This window comes from Elephas maximus, chromosome 7 (genome assembly GCF_024166365.1).
Source record: "Elephas maximus indicus isolate mEleMax1 chromosome 7, mEleMax1 primary haplotype, whole genome shotgun sequence".
NCBI classification, from domain to species: Eukaryota; Metazoa; Chordata; class Mammalia; order Proboscidea; family Elephantidae; genus Elephas; species Elephas maximus.
In genome coordinates, this window is record NC_064825.1 from 113,542,092 (window position 1) to 113,558,240 (window position 16,149).

General features: G+C 36.0%; 1 protein-coding gene across 1 annotated transcript; it reads left to right on the forward strand.

The window, feature by feature from the left end:
• The first annotated feature begins 12,336 nt into the window (after positions 1-12,336).
• Positions 12,337-13,269, forward strand: LOC126080748 (olfactory receptor 5M3-like). The gene has a single exon (XM_049891925.1). It carries the CDS (start codon positions 12,337-12,339, stop codon positions 13,267-13,269), a length of 933 nt encoding a protein of 310 aa, XP_049747882.1.
• The last annotated feature ends 2,880 nt before the right edge of the window (positions 13,270-16,149 follow it).

Sequence of the window (16,149 nt, forward strand, 5' to 3'; positions counted from 1 at the left end):
AGTGAGAAAGTCCCATGGTGGGAAATCCAACTCTTATAAGTTCTCCTGAATTGCCAGTTTGTGATGGCAGATGGGATGTTGCCAAGAACAATTTTTCTTCTTGCACAGGTAGGCTCATGCATGGGTAAAGCCTATGTGTACTCATAGAATCAATCTAAATTGTCAGTCCTCTAGCCTGGCTTTGTTAGTCTTAATAGGCAGAGAATATCCTATGGAGGATTATTAGGAAGTGGGATTGAAGAGATTTCACTTTGGAAATGGGAGTCAGTTGTGGGTATGACTTTCCTTGAAACAGGGCCACACAGTCTCACGTAAACAAACAAGACTCCAACCCTTCAAGTGTCATTAAGTTTAAAAATTTTTTTTTGACTGAATAATTGTGTTTTTATTTTCTTTAATACAGCTGTCATTCTCTATATCTCTTTCTTGCTTTCTCTGCCTTTCTCTCTCTACCTCCTTTATCTCTCTCTCTCTGTCTTATACACATGCAGTCATTGAGTTAAACTTTTATATAGAACCAGCATCTTTTTTTTGTGTGTTTTAATGGTTGAATTTATTTTATACAGTATAAAAGATTTTCAAATTAAAACAGTATTGTCGTAACTTCTGTCATAATTCCAGAAATATATCCTGAGAGAGATGATTGGTCTCAATGTTTAAATTATGACTAGAGTTCTTTTTGTCTCTTTGTATTTTTTTGAAAGAGCCTTTTTTTTTTATTAAATTTTATTAAGCTTCAAGTGAACGTTTACAAATCCAATCAGTCTGTCACATATAAGTTTACATACATCTTACTCCGTACTCCCACTTGCTCTCCCCCTATTGAGTCAGCCCTTTCAGTCTCTCCTTTCGTGACAATTTTGCCAGCTTCCCTGTCTCTCTATCCTCCCATCCCCCCTTCAGACAAGAGTTGCCAACACAATCTCAAGTGTCCACCTGATATAATTAGCTCACTCTTCATCAGCATCTCTCTTCCACCCACTGACCAGTCCCTTTCATGTCTGATGAGTTGTCTTCGGGGATGGTTCCTGTCCTGTGCCAACAGAAGGTCTGGGGACCATGGCCGCCGGGATTCCTCTAGTCTCAGTCAGGCCATTAAGTATGGTCTTTTTATGAGAATTTGGGGTCTGCATCCCACTGATCTCCTGTTCCCTCAGGAGTTCTCTGTTGTGCTCCCTGTCAGGGCAGTCATCGATTGTGGCCGGGCACCAACTAGTTCTTCTGTTCTCAGGATGATGTAGGTCTCTGGTTCATGTGGCCCTTTCTGTCTCTTGGGCTCTTAGTTGTCGTGTGACCTTGGTGTTCTTCATTTTCCTTTGCTCCAAGTGGGTTGAGACCAATTGATGCATCTTAGATGGCCGCTTGTTAGCATTTAAGACCCCAGATGCCACATTTCAAAGTAGGATGCACAATGTTTTCATAATAGAATTATTTTGCCAATTGACTTAGAAGTCCCGTCAAACCATGTAGACCCAGCATCTTTAAAATACCAACAATATGTTTTCAAATGCAGTTATTGACAAAGAAGCCCACCTCTCTTCAGTATACTAATACATGATTCTGCATTGCTTAGAAACCACTAAGGCCTTTCTTCATTCTTTGTTCTAGATCCAAAATGACTGAAGTTTATCATGGAGACAGCTTGAGAGAATGAGGCAGGCCTACATATAATTTTATAGAGTTAGCTATCCTGTCACACAAAGCACATCAAAGACCTCTGTAATGCCCATGCAGCTTACAGAAATGGGGTAATCTTTCTAGGATAACAAATACTTTTAGTTTCCCTAGGGTGATGGGGTTCCCAGGACGCTAAACTTTTAGTGATAAAATGAGGGAAATTCTGGGCAAACCCAGGTGGCAGTTGTTTACCCTGTATATATCTTACCATCCACTGAGCTAGATTTCATTAGGGAATCAAGAATGTGATTTCAGTCCGCTCCCCTGTTCAATATGTCATTGAGTGGCTACTAAAATTTGAGGCCTCCTTGGAAACTCTGGTGCCATAGTGGTTAAGAGCTATGCCTGCTAACCAAAAGATTGGCAATTCAAATGCTCCATGGAAACTGTAGTGGTCAGTTCTACTCTGTCGTATAGGGTTGCTATGAGTCGGAATCCACTCAATGGTAATGGGTTTTGTTTTGTTTTTTGTTTGTTTGTTTGTTTTTGGAGCTGGAGACTCAGGTCATATGGCTTGAAATACTGATACACTCAGCATATAAGTGCCTGAAGCCTAAAACCATTTATCTTCTTCTTATATTTTTTGACTACATTTGTCTTAAGTGAAAAAAGAAGCAGTTAAAAATGTTCTCTTTATATACATAAGACTTATTAATGGTCAAATTAATCATTAAAGTTGTAAAAATGAAAGCGTTAGCATCACTGAGATAGAGTAGAAGCATAAAACAGGTTTTTTGTCTAGATGCATAGAAAATGGCTATCTGGAAGCAGGCAAGGAAAATGGCACATTTGTACAGCAAAGAGGATATGATAACAGAGTTTACAACATTCTCTGTTTCTGTCTTTTGCAAATTGAGGTAGATTTAGTAACACCTTTGTTCTTGTCATTTGGCAGAGACAACCTATAACGTTGCTCTTTCAACTTCAGTTTTACTTTTACTTTCACCGCCAACACTCTAGGGAAGGATGAGAAGCATCTTCTTTCACCAATCACAATTTTCTTTCTGTCAGGTAAATCAAAACCAGGAAACAAGTATTGAAAGTCACAGATATAACAAGAAAATGGAGCTAGGTGCAAACTCCAGGGAATTAGGAGAGAAGGACCAGTCTCAGATTATTACTGGTAGGAAAAGGGATGTGTCTTTATAGGCAAGATACAGTTATTTGGGAACAGATCATGAAGGATAAGAGGGGAACAAGTGGTTGTCCTGAAAAGCAATAAATAAACAAATATATAGCAGAATAAAATTTAAAACTCTTAACACCCAATTTGCAAAAATAGGACACATTAGAGCTGCCCCATGGGGTTTCCAAGGTTTTAATCTTTGTGGAAGCAGACTGCCACATCTTTCTCCTGCAGAACAGATGGTGGGTTCAAACCTCAGACCTTTTGGTCAGTAGCCTAACACTTTAATCACTGCACCACCAGGTAGCTATGAGCTGGAACTGACTTAATGGCATACAACATTAAGTAACTGGTGAGAGTGTATGTCATGGATTGAATTATGTCCCCCCAAAAATATGTGTCAAGTGGGGTATGCCATGATTCCTGGTATTGTGTGGTTGTCCTCCATTTTGTGATTGTAATTTTATGTTAAGAGGATTAGGGTGGGATTGTAACACCACCCTTACTCAGATCACCTCCCTGATCCAGTGTAAAGGTAGTTTCCCTGGGGTGTGGCCTGCACCACCTTTTCTCTCTCAAGAGATAAAAGCAAAGGGAAGCAAGCAGAGAGTTGGGAACCTCATACCACCAAGAAAGCACAAGCAGGAGCAGAGCACGTCCTTTGGACATAGAGTCCCTATGCCCGAGAAGCTCCTCCATTAGGGGATGATTGAGGACAAGTACCTTCTTCCAAGGCTGAGAGAGAAAGAAATCCTTTCCCTGGTGCCAGCTCCCTGAATTTGGACTTATAACCTACTAGACTGTGAGGAAATAAATTTCTCTTTGCTAAAGCAATCCACTTGTGGTATTTCTGTCATGGCAGCACTAGGTGACTAAAACAGTATATCTATACACATACAATCTAAAACTAATGAATGTCTTAGTATTGAGTGACTAAATTTGGAAGGAATAAATAAACCTATCCATCAAGATGGCAATAACAATTATATTGTTGTTGTTGTTGTTAGGTGCTGTCAAGTTGGTTCTGACTCATAGTGACCCTATGTATAACAGAACGAAACACTGTCCTTTCCTGTGCCATCTCCACAATCATTGTTATGCTTGAGCCCATTGTTGCAGCCACTGTGTCAGTCCATCTCCTTGATGGTCTTCAGGTTTTTGCTGACCCTCTACTTTATCAAGCATGATGTTCTTCTCCAGGGACTGGTGCCTCCTAACAACATGTCCAAAATATGTGAGACAAAATCTTGCCACCTTGACTTCTAAGAAGTGTTCTGGCTGTACTTCCAACACAGATTTGTTTGTTCTTCTGACAGTCCATGGTATATTCAATATTCTTCACCAACAGCATAATTCAAAGGCATCAATTCTTCTTTGGTCTCCCTTATTCACTGTACAGATTTTGCACAAGTATGAGGCAATTGAAAATACCACAGCTTGAGTTAGGCATACCTTAGTCCTAAAGGTGATATCTTTGTTTTTTAACACTTTAAAGAGGTCTTTTGAAGAAAATTTGCCCAAAGCAAGATGTCATTTGATTTCTTGACTGCTCCTTCCATGGGTGCTATTGTGCATCCAAGTAAAATGAAATCCTTGACTACTTCAGTCTTTGTTTATCATGATGCTGCACATTGGTCCAGTTGCGAGAATTTTTGGTGTCTTTATTTTTTTTATTTTTTATGTTGAGGTGTAATACATACTGAAGTCTATAACCTTTGATCTTCATCAGTATGTGCTTCAAGTACATGTAGGGAGAATTGGCGAGGATGTTATTACTAATGTGTCAAGGTGTTAGTAATGATAATAAGAATATCAATAATAGCTGGCACTTTTAATGCTTCCTGTATTCCAGGCACTGTTCTGCTACCTTTACTTGGATCTTTTTATTTAATTCTCTCAAGAGCCTTATTTTTTTCAAAAGAAAGAAAATCTTCAAGAGATGACTTATACATACAATTTTAAAACAATCACACTAAACTGAATTGTAAATACGATATTAACCTTAGGATAAAGATTCTTTATACATCTTTTTTTTTTTTTTAACTGCACTTTACAGAACAAACTAGTTTCTCATTCAACAATATACATACTGTTTTACAACATTGGTTAACAACTCCACGACATGTCAACACTCTCCCTTCTCAACCTTGGGTTCACTTTTACTGGCTTTCCTGTTCCCTCCTGCCTTCCAATCCTTGCCGCTGGGCTTGTGTGCTCCCTTAGTCTTGTTTTGTTTTATGGGCTTGTCTAATCTTTGGCTGAAGTGTGAACCTCAGGAATGGCCTCATTACTGAACTGAAAGGATGTCTGGGGGCCATACTTTTAGGGTTTCTCCAGTCTCCATCAGGCCAGCAAGTATGGCCTTTCATTTTGAGTTAGAATTTTGTTCTACGTTTTTCTTCAGCTCTCTCTGGGATCCTCTATTGTGATCCATGTCAGAGCAGTCAGTGGTGGTAGCCGGGCATCAACTAGTCGTACTGGACTTATGTTGAGGCCATGGTAGATGTGGTCCGTTCGTCCTTTGGACTAATCTTTCCCTTGTATTTTTAGTTTTCTTCATTATTCCTTGCTCCTGAAGGGATATGTCTTAGTCATCTAGTGCTGCTATAACCAAAATACCTCAAGTGGATGGCTTTAATAAAAAAAAGTTTTTTTTTGTTTTTTTCTCACAGTAAAGTAGGCTAAAAGTCCAAATTCAGGGTGTCATCTCCAGGGGAAGGCTTTCTCTGTCTGTCAGCTCTGGAGGAAGGTCTTTCTCGTCAGTCTTACCCTGGACTAGGAGCTTCTCTGCACAGGAACTGCAGGTCTAAAGGACGTGCCCTGCTCCCAGCGCTTCTTTCTTGGTAGTATGAGGTCCCCTTGTCTCTGCTTTCTCCTCTTTTTTATATTTCAAGAGATTGCCTCAAGACACAATCCAGTCTTTTAGGTTGAGCCCTGCCTCACTAACACAACTGCAGCCCATCCTCCTTCATTAACATCATAGAGGCAGGATTTACAACATATAGGAAAATCACACGATACCAGGAATCAGGGCCCAGCCCAACAGACACATACATTTTTGGGGGGGCGTAATTTAATCCATAAGAGGATGAGACCAGTGGAGTATCCTAGATGGTCACTCACAGGCTTTAAAGACCCCAGACACTACTCACCAAAGTAGAATGTAGAATATTTTCTTTATAAACTATGTTATGCCAATTGAGCTAGATGTTCCCTGAGACCATGGTTCCCACAGCCCTCAGCCCAGCAATTAAATCCCTCAGAGAATTTGGATGAGTCTATGGATATTCCATGACCTTGCTATGTACGAGTTGTGCTGGCTTCCCCAGTATTGAGTACTCTCTTACCCTTCACCGAAGTTACCATTTATGTATAGTCTATTTAGTGTTTTTCCCTCCCCACTATTCCCCTCCCTCGTAATCATCAAAGGTAGTTTCTTTCTCTGTATAAACTTTTTCATAAGTTTTTACAGTAGTGGTCTTATACAATGCCTTTTAGTGATTGATTTATTTCACTCAATATAATGCCCTCCATATTCAGCCATGTTATGAGATGGTTCACAGATTCATTATTGTTCTTTATCATTGAGCAGTACTTCATTGTGTATATGTACTTTGCTTATTCGGGGGTTCTTCCCTTTCCATAAGAAGTTAATGATAAATTTTTCCATCTCTTTAAAGAACGTTGTTGGCATTTGGATCAGGATTGTATTGTATTTGTAAATTGCTTTGGGTAGAATTGTCATTTTCACAATGTTCAGTCTACCTATCCATGAGCATTGTATGTTTTTGCATTTATGTAGATCTCTTTTAGTCTTGCAGTAGTGTTTTGTAGTTTTCTTTGTATAGGTCCTTTACATCTGTGGTTAGATTTATTCTATGTATTTAATTTTTTACAAGGTATTAGAAGTCATGTTGTTTTCCTAATTTCATTTTCATCATTCTCTTTATTGGTGTATAGGAATCCAACTGATTTTTGGGTGTTTATCCTGTACCCTGCTGAATCTTTCTAATAGTTCCAGGAGTTTTCTCATGGAGTACTTTGGGTTTTCTATGTATTGAATCATATAATCCACAAATAGGAACAGTATAACTTCTTCATTACCTATTTGGATGCCCTTTATTTCCTCTTCTTGCTTTATCACTCTAGCTAGAACTTTCAACACAATGTTAAACCAGAATGTGATAAAGGGCATCCTTGTCTTCTTCTTCTTCTCAAGGGGAATATTTTCAGCCTCTCTCCATTAAGAATGATGTTGGTCATTGGTTTTGCATAGATGCCCTTTATTACGTTGAGAAATTTCCACTCTATACCTATTTTATTCAGAGATTTTATCAGGAATGGGTGTGGCACTTTGTGAAATGCCTTTTCCATGTTGATTGAGATGATCGTATGATTCTTTTCTTTCCTTTTATTTATGTGGTGGATTACAGTTGATTGATTTTCTAATGTTGAACCATGCATACCTGGTATGAATCCTACTTTGTCGGGGTGTATTATCTTTTTGATAAGATGCTGAATTTTATTGACTAGAATATTGTTGAGAATTTTTGCATTTTATTCATGAGAGACAGTGGTCTGTAATTTTCTTTTTTTGTGGTGTCTTTGGTTTTGGTATCAGGGTTATGCAGGCTTAATAGAATGAATTTGAAAGTATTACTTCCTTTTCTATGTTCTGAAATAGCTTGAGTAATACTGGCGTAAGCTCTTCTCTGAATGTTCGGTAGGATTCTCCAGGGAAATCATCTGGACCCAGGCTTTTTTTTTTGTTGGAAGTTTTTTTTTTTTTTAATTACCTTTTCAATCTTTTTATCTGTTATGGGTCTGTTCAGATTTTCACCTTCATTTTGTGTTAGTTAGGGTAGGTAGTGGGATTCTAGAGATTTGTCTGTTTCCTCTAGGTTTTCAAATGTTGGAGTATAGTTTTTCATAATACTCTGTTGTGATCCTTTTTATTTCAGTTGGGCCTGTTGTAATGTCCGCCATTTCATTTCTTATTTTGGTTATTTGCATCCTCTCTTGTTTTTCTTATGTCATTTTGGCCAGTGGTTTGTTGATTTTGTTGATCATTTCAAAGAACCAACTTTTGGTTTTCTCAATTCTCTCTGTTGTTTTTCTATTCTCTATTTCATTTATTTCTGCATTATTTCCTTTTTTCTGGTGGCTGTGGGCTTCTTTTGCTGTTCTATTTGTTCAAATTGTGAAGCTAATGTTTTAATTTTGTCCCTTTCTTCTTTTTTGATGCGTGCACCTACTGCTATAAATTGACCTCTGAGGACTGCCTTTGCTGTGTCCCAAAGGTTTTGGTATGATGTGTTTTCATTCTCATTTGATTCTAGGAGATTTTTTATTCCATCTCAGATTTTTTTCTATTACCCAGTGGTTTTTAAGCAAGGTGTTATTCAGTTTCCATGTATTTTTTTTTTTTTTTCCTTGATCTTCCTATTGTTAATTTCTACTTTGATGGTGTTGTGGTCAGAGAAGATATTTTGTATTATCTTGATCTTTTGGATTTTGTTGAGGGTTTCTCTGTGGCCTAAGATGTGGTCTATTCTGGAGAACTTTCCATGTGCATTGGAAAAGTATTTGTACTTTGCCTTTGTTGGGTGTAGTGTTTTACATATGCCTACAAGGTCAAATTGGCTGATTGTGTGCTTTAGCTCTTCTCTGGCTTTGTTGAGTTTCTTTCTAGATGTCCTGTCCTTTACCAAAAGTGGTGTCTTGAAGTCTGCTACTATTATTGTGGAACTGTCAGTTTCTCTTTTCAGTGCTGTTAAAGTTTGTTTTATGTATTTTGGAGCCCTGTTATTGGGTAAAAAAAAAAAAAAAAAATTGTAGTAGATGTTTATTATGTTTAAGTCTTCATGATGGATTGCCCCTTTAAGCATTATACAGCACCCTTCTTTGTCTTTCATGGTGGATTTTGTTTTAAAGTCTATTTTATCTGAGATTAGTATTGGCTCTCCTGATCTTTTCTTGTAGTTATTTGCTTGATATATTTTTTCTGTCCTTTGATTTTTAATAAATTTATATTTTTGTTTCTAAGGTGTGACTTTTGTAGGTAGTAATATAAAAAAAATTGGTGGATCTTTTTTTTTTTTTTTCCCATTCTGTCACTCTCTGTCTCTGTATGAGTGCATTTAGGCCATTTACATTCAATGTAATTAGTGATAGATGTGAGTGTATTTCTGTCATTTTGTAGTGCTTTTTTTTTTTTTTTGTGGTGCTAACATTTTCTTTGTTTCTCTTACTCTCCTGTGCTGAATTCCTTTTGTTTGTGGATTTCTTTTGTTTTGTAGATTTTGTTTTTATTGAGACTTTGTTTTTCTTCTTTATTTTGATGAGTATGTTTGTTAACTTTCTTTGTGGTTACCTCATTATACATCTTTACATCAGGACATGGAGGAAATACAGGACTTCTGTTTTTTATAGATCCAGTGTAAATTTGTGCTGCCTCTAAAAATTTCTAAAATCTGTTATCTAAAAATAACAGGTTTTAGATAATTTTCTGCATTTTTTCGTCTTTTTGTTACATGAGTATGCTTTAGAATAGCTTTTTAAAAAATTACCATTTAGCATCCCATTCATATTATGTACACCTCAAGGAATTAGGTATAAACACAGTGCTTACCTTTCAGGTGATAAAGAAATAATTTAATGAGTCATTTTTATACAAATTCTATGGGTGCATGTGTAAATATATGTGCCTGCATTTGTGTATGTGTGTATGTATTCAATAGTTAATCCAAGGGGTACATATTACAGTAATCCAAATACTGCATATTATACATATCTCTCTCTTAAACAGATAAGACTATAAAATGATGCACTCAAAACACAAGACCAGAGAATAATAATGACTCAAAGTCAGACTCTTGTTTAATGTACAGATAGTCCCTAGCTTACTACATATTCAAGTTGCTAGGAACTGCACTTACAAGCATCTTTTTTTTTTTTTTACATCTTATCGTTTGTGGTATGTACTACATAAAATGTTAAATATATGTCTATAAGTTTATATGTAATATTTCCAACCCCTTAAGATGAGTAATGATAGGATTTATAAAGATACTGATAATAAAAGGCAATAACAATGAAAATTAAAAAAAAAAAAAATGAGGTATTAGACTTAAGTTAGAATTGATTTAAACAGAACCCTGTCATTAAGTCAGGGACTACCTAGTTCTGTGTAACTACATTTCCATTTATGCAGAAGGATGTCTTTCAAGTTGCAGGAAACATTGAGATTCATAGTGAGGAATTATTTTTTCCCCCTCATCCTTGGTATTATGTTTGTGTTTATCTAAGGAACACATAATATTAATATGCATTATTTTTATTAAATTTTTTTTTTTTTTTTTTTTTTTTTTTTTATACACAGCACTATTATCTACTACAAGCTGAGAACTTTTGACAGAGGTACTTGGCTTTCTTAGCCAGTAACAAGCACCCTATGCAGATTCTAGAAGAACGGTGACATTTTTTCATATGACTTTTCTTTGGTCATCTTAAGGTAAGTTAAAAACTACTAAGAAAAAACTAACAAATATTAACTGCTTTTTCTCAAGGCACAAGAGAAGATGATAAAATACATTTTTGATTCTTTTAATAGATTCATATGCAGCAGTTAACATCTGGGGAAGTCACTTGGACCAATCAATCTCCTAATTTATCCAAATAAGGAAAGTGAACCCTAAATGAAGGAACTTTGTAACAGAGTCAGGCTGGAACACAAAGCTTGGGATTTCCATCTGTGAGTTCTTTAATTCTTCATGTATATATAAAATTCATTAATCTTTATAACAACATCACAAAGTAGATCTTCTTATTATCCTTGTTTGCCCATGAGGAAACTGAGACACAGGGACATTAAATAAGTAGTCTATGGACAGCACTGGGTTTTTTTTTTTTTAAGATTACATATCTAGTAATTAGTATAATTGGGAATTCAACAGTTTTGCTATTTAAGACTTTACCCATTTTATTTTTAATGAAACATTTCACAGCTCATTAATATGCAATTTTAAGGCAATGAACAAGATACCCATGTAGTTCTCAGCTCTTCAGTATCACCAGGGACCAGCTTGCAAGTGATGATTATGACATACTTTTCACTTGTACTTTGGTAGCAACACACAAGAACGGTTTTATGGAGAACCATCGTTTGTGTAACCCTTTGGCCCATGAATAAGTAGAAACAAGAAGAAAATTCCTCCTGATAAGATAGCTCAAGATACTTAAACCACAATATTCAAACTTGCTGGAAGATTTCTAGAATGCAAATAGCTAGCCAACTTAATTTGATACAGTAAGAAATCAAAGCCTCCTCACCAATGCTTAAACAAATTTACTTAGCTTTCTGATGTATTTGAGATATTATGAGTTCCAGCTTAAATGTCCATAGACAAATAGTACAGATCTTTGCTCATATTTTATTACTCTTATTTTGCTCAAAGTTCTAAGGAACTTCAGAACAGTTGACCAACAGGTAGCAGAGAAAGGGGAAGTAAAAGGAAATCTTACGTCCAAGGGCACAATAGGCTGAAATAATCATTGGATGTTCAATAGAAGGAGAAGATATCAATTTTTGACTGCCACAAACTGTAATTATTTTTTGTAATAATTAACCTGAATTGTAACAGTCTTAGGCTAATGACTTAATAAACACATAACTTCTGATCTCAAGTTTAACAACTCAATAAGGCAGAGAGAAATGGAAAACTGACTCTGTTACAGAATTTGTTAATAGTTCAAGGACAGATGGAGAAGATCTTAGAAATGAGGTGTTGCTTGAGTTCATTACTATTAGACTTGTTTGTAATGTGGACAATATGTGAAAAGGATTAAACAATTTTTTAGATTGATTCGAATTGTTCTTTTTTTAAAATTGCTAAATCAGTGTGATGCTTTAAGAGATTTTCTCTCTCTTTTTTTAATTCCATTATGATAAGAGTAATGGATTTATGTCAAGCCATCTACACAGTTTTATTATATTCTTTTTTAATAAACATAACAAATTTGCCAGGTGACTAAATGGAAATAACATTTTACTTTTTGATTACAGAATAGCATTTCTTTCCTTGTGCTTTAGATTTCAAATATATCACAGGTATTCTAAATTCTATAAATTTAATGAAGAAATAAAATGTATATACCTTCTCAAAGTTGGGGCCACTGAAAGAGGCCTTTCCCTTCCCAGGAAATAGCAGGAGCTGTTTTTCTGAAATCTTTGCAGACAAACAAAATCTTTCTTTATAGAAGGTCTGTCAATATATTGCTGTACTGATGAATATTTTAACACTTTAGGTGTAAAAAATACCATGTATGCATACATGCATACAAGAAAGAAATACTGGTAAGAAAAAGATACCAGAGAAAGAGAGGAGAGAACAAAAGGAAAACAGTAGAGGCATTAAAAGAAGTAGGTTAACAAAGGACAACATAAGTGAAGAATGGCTATATTTAGTATGTGTATTTACTGATCTCTATTTTATTAGGTAAAATGCATCTGTGTCTGGGTCAGATTTAAGAAAATGCTCAATCTTACCAATGTGACAGAATTTATTCTTTTGGGATTAACTAGTCATCCTGAATTGCAACTCCTTCTCTTTGTGATGTTTTTACTGGTCTACATTATCACCCTGGTTGGAAACATTGGCATGGTCATATTAATCAGGATCAGTCGCCAGCTCAGCAGTCCCATGTACTTTTTCCTCAGTCACTTATCATTTGTCGATGTTTGTTTTTCTTCCAATGTCACCGCTAAAATGCTGGAAAACCTTTTGTCAGAGACAAAAATAATTTCTTATTCTGGTTGTTTGGTACAGTGTTTTTTCTTTATTGCCCTTGTCCATGTAGAAATTTTTATTCTTGCTGTCATGGCCTTTGATAGATGCATGGCCATTGGCAATCCTCTACTCTATGGCAGCAAAATGTCAAGGGTTGTCTGTTTCCAACTGATTTCATTCCCATATATATATGGTTTTCTGACTAGTCTTGCAGCGACATTATGGACTTATGGCTTGTACTTCTGTGGGAAAATTGAAATCAACCACTTCTACTGTGCAGACCCACCTCTCATCAAAATGGCCTGTGCTGGGACCTATGTAAAAGAATATACGATGCTCATACTTGCGGGCATTAACTTCACATATTCTCTGACTGTAGTTATCATCTCTTATCTATTCATTCTCATTGCCATTCTACGGATGCGCTCAACGGAAGGGAGACGGAAGGCCTTCTCCACCTGTGGGTCCCATCTGACAGCTGTCATCATATTTTATGGGACTCTTATCTTCATGTATCTCAGACGTCCCACTGAGGAGTCCGTGGAGCAGGGGAAAATGGTGGCTGTGTTTTATACCACAGTGATCCCCATGCTGAATCCCATGATCTACAGTCTGAGGAACAAAGACGTGAAAGAAGCCATGAACAAAGTAATTACCAGAATGTGTTTAAGAAAATAAAATTGACTTCATTTTGTCTTCTACGCTCCTTAAATATTTGTTTGGCAGCAGATTATTGCCCAGTACAGAGGAACATTAAACTAAAGACTTTTTTTTAGTGCACTGAAAAGAACTAAAAGAGAGACACACAGACTAAAGTTGGGAGAGGAAAAACAAAAAAAAAAGAGTAGATTGACCCACTTGTAAGGAAGTTAAGTAGTGAAGGTTAATTAAAATTTAATTAATTAAAAAGTGCTCCAGGCACAGCTTACAAGTACAGAAATTGAAATTGTTTAAGTATTTACCTAAAACTAAAATACTTTGTTTTTCTTATTTAAAAATGCAGTGAATGAATTTGGGAAATTTTTATTCATTTAACCATTTAGTGAGTAATTTGAGACAGAAAAATATGACAACATATTGAATCGTCTCATATTATGAGCACATAAGAAACAATAGTCTTACTAATTGTTACGGTACTGTTTAATTGATCTGTCAATGTGGGGGACGGGTCAGTAGTTCCGAGTACTTGGGGCACTGAAGAATGCAGCAGAGAGCTTTTTCTGAGTCTAATTTTGTTCTTAGTTTTCCAAACTAAATAGAGGCATCATACAGCTTAGAATGTATGGATAGCCTAGGTTGACAATCTTGTTCTTTAACTTGCTAATTGTATAAACTTAGACAAAAATTTAACCTCATAGTTATTTTATATACGTATACTTTTATTCTTCAAAATGGCAACTATATTATTCACAATCACATAGAGATGGTGAGATAATTAACACTTGCAAACTTCTTAGAGGTGAGAATGCAAATTATTTCCAATTTTTTGAACTTCATAGGCAACAGGCCCTGCTGGGCTGAGAGTTATTACTAACTTATCTCAGAACACAACAACAACACTTTAAAATAGTGTGTCCTCATTCTACAGATGAATACATTGAACTCACAATTATATGGCTTGCCCACATAGTCAGTGTGGTAGACCCAAGGTTTGATTTCAGAGTTGTCTAAGTTCCAAGTCCATAAACTACTGCCTCCCAGAAAAGCCTGAATGTAGTGGGATGAATTCTTTCTGCTATAATCTAATACTTCATCAATGAGCTCTACTTGTACTCCTTCCCAGAATTGGCAGATGATTCTTGATTTTGTGGTATCTGACATCTGCAAAGAAACAAACAAAAAAAGAGCCCCTGGGTGGTGCAAATGGCTGACCACTCTGCCACTAACCAAAAAGGTTGGCTTGGCTGTTCAAATTCATCCAGGAATATCTCAGAAGAAAGGCGTGGAGATCTACTCCCAAAAGTTCACAGCACTTGAAAAAACAAAACAAAAAAACAAGCACACACACACACAAAAAGCTATGAAATGTATAGAACTTGCAGTGATGTGATCGTTTATTCTCATACATACTGCTTATTAAACTGTATTATTACATGGAAAGTCAGTCACAAAAATTTTACATGATTTGAATCAAAAATATTTTTTCCCGAGATGCATAATTGTAAAATGCAAATGAAAATGGGCAGAACCCATGCAAAAGTGGGAGACAGGTTGTATTATGATGACAAGATTTTGATATTAATCTTATTATAAGCTTTATTCTTCCTATTAAAATTATTTCCCTTCTTCTACCCCTGAGATGTTTCTAGGATTTTAGTCATTATTCCTTTCATAATTACCTGGGTGGTTCCTTAGGGAGATGCTCCCAGTGTTCAAGACTCTTTTATAAATGGTAAGAAATTACTCTTTGCTGCTCGTTTTTGCTGAAGGTAGGTTTGCAAGTTCTGCGTGCTTTGCAGTGAAGATTATTGCAGTCAAGTCTTATAATTTTCCTTCATTTTTGATGAGAAAATTAACACCTTATCTTTAGATTTATTTTTACCACAATGTTTGACTGTTTTTATATTACTGGGAAATTTTCTTATTTTTATTTTTTTTCATGCCAAACCAAACCTGTTGCTGTCGAGTGGATTCTGACTCATAGCTACCCCACAGGACAGAGTAGAACTGTTTCAAGGAGTGGATGGTAGATTCAAACTGCTGACTTTTTGGTTAGCAGCCAAATCCTTAACCACTGTGCCACCAGGGCTCCATTTGTATTCACAGCATAGTAAAAACTTCGTAAAAATGAGTTTGTTATAGGGGATTTACAAAGTCTTTATTGTGCAGATATTCTCTTTTTACTCTTCTTTACAGCTAAATGCCATTAATTTTCACACTGTTATTTTAAAATATCTATGAACAGAATTGGGGATCTTGAGCCAATGGAATAATTGCACCAGTGATTATATTTTCACTGTTTTTCTCTACGGGAAATTCTTCAAGCATTAATAAACATTAATTTTTTTTTTAAGAACACATTCTATGTTCTCAATAGTTTTGATCAGTAATTCACACCTAAATATAATAAATGAGTTCTCTCCCAGAAGTCAGTTGGTCATCTGATCTTAGGTCAATGGGATCGCCCCACCTTGGATGGATAGGGGTAAGCAATGACTTATATCTGTAGTCCAGCCTGCTTTAGGAGTTTATTCAAAACTCTTCTAGTCCATCAAGGATAAACTATCTAAAGGATAACTTTCTCCTGTCTTAATGGGTAATTAAACTAAATTTTAAATAAAAAGAAATAGAATAATATCATAGGCTATCAAAGTGTCAGCAATATGAGGTAGTTAAGTGCTATGACTGTTAACCAAAAGGTCAGCAGTTCAAATTCGCCAGGCGCTCCATGGAAACTCTATGGGTCAGTTCTACTCTGTCCTATAGGGTCGCTATGAGTTGGAATCGACTCGATGGCACTGGGTTTTAATGCTACAATGCTAAAGTCGAATTAATTGGGTTTCATCTCAATCCACTCAATCTGACCCAGGGAGACTTTCTTAATCTTTCAGTGCTTTA